Source organism: Trypanosoma grayi (assembly GCF_000691245.1).
Source record: "Trypanosoma grayi strain ANR4 Tgr_1456_V1, whole genome shotgun sequence".
NCBI lineage: Eukaryota > Euglenozoa > Kinetoplastea > Trypanosomatida > Trypanosomatidae > Trypanosoma > Trypanosoma grayi.
Genome location: NW_008827074.1, coordinates 1 through 3,258, shown reverse-complemented (window position 1 = coordinate 3,258; position 3,258 = coordinate 1). Strand labels below are relative to the sequence as shown.

The 3,258-nt window shown below is 58.4% G+C and overlaps 1 protein-coding gene across 1 annotated transcript; it reads left to right on the top strand.

The window, feature by feature from the left end:
• Window positions 1-3,258, top strand: DQ04_14561000 (dispersed gene family protein 1 (DGF-1); the record flags this gene model as incomplete). The annotated part of the gene is made up of 1 exon (XM_009317159.1): window positions 1-3,258. A coding segment is annotated over one exon (3,258 nt), but the record flags the coding sequence as incomplete, so codon positions are not given.

Sequence of the window (3,258 nt, the reverse complement as noted above, 5' to 3'; positions counted from 1 at the left end):
GGGGACGCGGGTGTGTGCTTCGACGGGGTTGTGCTCAGCGGGCCGATCACTGTGGTGGTGGACCTGTCGGCGATGGACGCGTTCGCTGACGCCCTGAACGTGACGCTGCGGCACTGCCTGCTCGCGGGCGGCGCGCTGCTGCGGATCAGGGGTGTTGACGAGGGCGCCGCGGGTCTACTGCCTCGTGTCCTTCTGAGCATGACGAACGTGACGGTGGAAGAGGGCACAGTCGTGCTGCAGGGAGCGCTACCGTCCGATTCGATCGTGCTGCTGGCAAACTCGACAATGCGCGCAACGAGCAGTGACTCGCAGTACGTGCCGACGACACCCGGCGAGGAGAGCTTCAAGTACGGGCCGGCACTCGTGCTGGACGGCGTGCGTCTTCTGAGAACGCAGTTCGTTGTGACGCGGACGTCGCTGACGTGCGAGGGAACGACGTGTTCCGCGATCCTCGTGGAGCACGGCCTCAACATGAACCAGTCGAGCACTTTCTACATGGACAACTGCGTCGTAAAATCGTCAATGTACGTGATGAACTTCATCTCGTCCGACTTGGGGGTCGGTGGCGGCTCCGTGTTCTCAGTGCAAAACAGTTCGTGGAGGTCCTCCGGAACAACGTACACCGCCGCGGCATGGCTGTGTAGGAATGTAGTTGTGAATGGTGGCAGCGTGCTGCAGTTCATGTCAAGTGTGTTCCGTGTGAACTTTATCTTGTTCTCGGCTGACACGCTGACTGTCGACGACGGCAGCTGGTTGCTGTACCGCGACAACGAGTTCCGTGCCTACTACGTGATGTACGTGCCAGACGAATCACGCGTGTGGTTCCGCAATCAGAGTGCGTGGTCGATACTCCGCAACAGCTTCCTCCCCGGGACGTTCTCATCGTTCTATGCGTATTTGGTAAACTATTGGTATTCTCCAGTGTTGTCGAGCTCGACTGTGTACGGTGCGTGCAACACGGTGATGGGCACCGATGTGACTGACTACGGGCTGAACCTCGAGCTACACGTGGAAGTGACGTCACTGGACTGCGGTGAGTGCGCACAGTCGGCGGAGTGCTACGCCGCGAGGACAAGCGGCATCAGCGGCTGCAAGTGCGAGTGCGCTCCCGGCGGCCACGGCGACCTGTGCCTGCCGGCGGCGGTCCCCGATGGCCTCGGGCCGCTCCCCGTCTCGAACGATACGGACAAAAACAACACGGAAGTCCCATGCGTGTACGGCGGCAGCCTGAGCTCCGTGAGTTATCCTGACTCCGGTGTGCTCGGGCTGTGCTTTGTCGACGTCACCTTCACGGCTCCCATCACAATCGATGCGCATTTGTTCGACGCGCCGCAGCAGATAATCAACATCACGCTGCTGCGGTGCTTCCTGTCTGGGATGGCGATCACAGCAGGCGGGGAGCGCGTGTACGTGAACGTGTCATCCTCATCGTTGGAGACGAGTTATGTGCAAATTATGGGTAGTTTTGGGGAGAACTCTCAGATCCTGTTCGTGGACAATGTGTTTTTAACGGCAATCATCTACGGCTTGTACATCCAGTGCACTCTCGGTGTGAACTCGACGATGTTACTTCTGCGCAACCGCATCGCTGCGTCCAGTTCCGCTGTGTATTTCAGCACCCCTGTGGTGCTCGACGGGAGCGGTATCATCATACAGGAAAGCACGCTGATGACAGAAGGCAAAGATTTCTACGCATATTCTGCTGTTTACATAAACTCGCTAAGCGCGATGAATGGCGGCTATTTGAGCATTGAAAACTGTACGATGGACGCTGCCACCGGCGTGATCATCATGAGTGGCGGCACCGTGGCGTCCAGGGGGTTGCTGAGTGTGGCGAACTCCACCTTCGTTGGCAGCACAGAGGTTCCGACTACCGCGCTGGTGCTTCTGTACGACGATATGATATTTTCTGGTGGAGCACAGTGGCGTGTGGTGAACAACAATGTGCGTTCTGCGTCGATCTTCTATCTGATGGGCAACTACACCATGAGTTTGGCGGACAGCGGCACCACCGTGGTGCTTGCACACAACCGTCAGGAAGGGTCGGCGCCGCCGTTTGCTCAGGTGACGACATCGACAACGACTGTGGCGCCGCCCGCGCAGTTTGTGGTGGGGTGCAACATGCAGGACGGCACGGAGATCGCGTACGACGGCGTTTTCTTGAATGTGACGGAGTTTGTCTGCGGCACATGCAACAATGACGCGGCGTGCTACATGCCCAAGACAAGTTCGGTTGCAAGCGGCACGTGCTCATGCACCTGCGAGGATGGAGGGCATGGGCCGCAGTGTCTGCCCTTCGAGGTGCCCGACGTCGCTCTGCTGCCCACGCCGGAGAGGCCCGTGGACACTGACACGAGCTGCGTCGCGGACCAGACGCTGACGACCCTCTCGCTGAACATGTGGAAGACGCACCACTGCTACGTCGGTGTAACGTTCAGCGGCACGGGTGCCGTAGCGACTTTTCGGTTCGTGCAGATGCCGCTGCAGCACCCCATCAACATCACTTTCTCTGGGTGTACTTTCCTCGGAGGGGCCGCGCTGCACTTCGTGGGTGGAAGCACGGCGGCCGAGAACTCCGGCGTCTTGGTGCGCGTGAGCAAGATAGTGATGGAGTCGTCTGTCGTATCGTTTTCGGGCGGAATGCCGCCCGGTTCCGACATTGCCGTAACGGAGGTAGACGCTGCGCAGTCGTCCTCAGTCTTGTTACCAGGAGGTAATTTCAACACGATGAGCGTTGTTGCGTTGCAGAATGTGGCGCTCTACGCCTCGTCTTCGCTGCTGATCAGCAACGTAAATGCCACTAGAATGGGCCCTGGTGGTGGGCAAGGTGTGTACTCGACGGGGACATTGACGCTGGAGAATGGCAGCTCGCTGTATGTGAGGTACTGTCGCTTTGCAGGGTACACGTACTTGTTCTATGTGTTCACTGCCAGTGTTAGGGATCACTCCGTGGTTGCGTTGCTCAACAGCACGATGACGTTGGGGACCAGCCTCCTATACCAATTCCTGACAATCGAGATACAGGACAGCAGTGTTTTCCGGGTTGTGGGGAATAGTGGCCCTGTGACCAACGGCATTTTCCTGTATGATACTTGGACCGTCCAGGGGTCGAGCTGGCTGGATTGGCGCGACAACGACGTCGGACAGGGTTCCCTATTTTGGTACTCTTCGTTTTTCAGTGCTGTTGACATTGACGGCAGCAGCGTGTTGACGCTGACGGGCTGCAAGATGAGCTCCACGGGCCTGGGTGGCTCACTG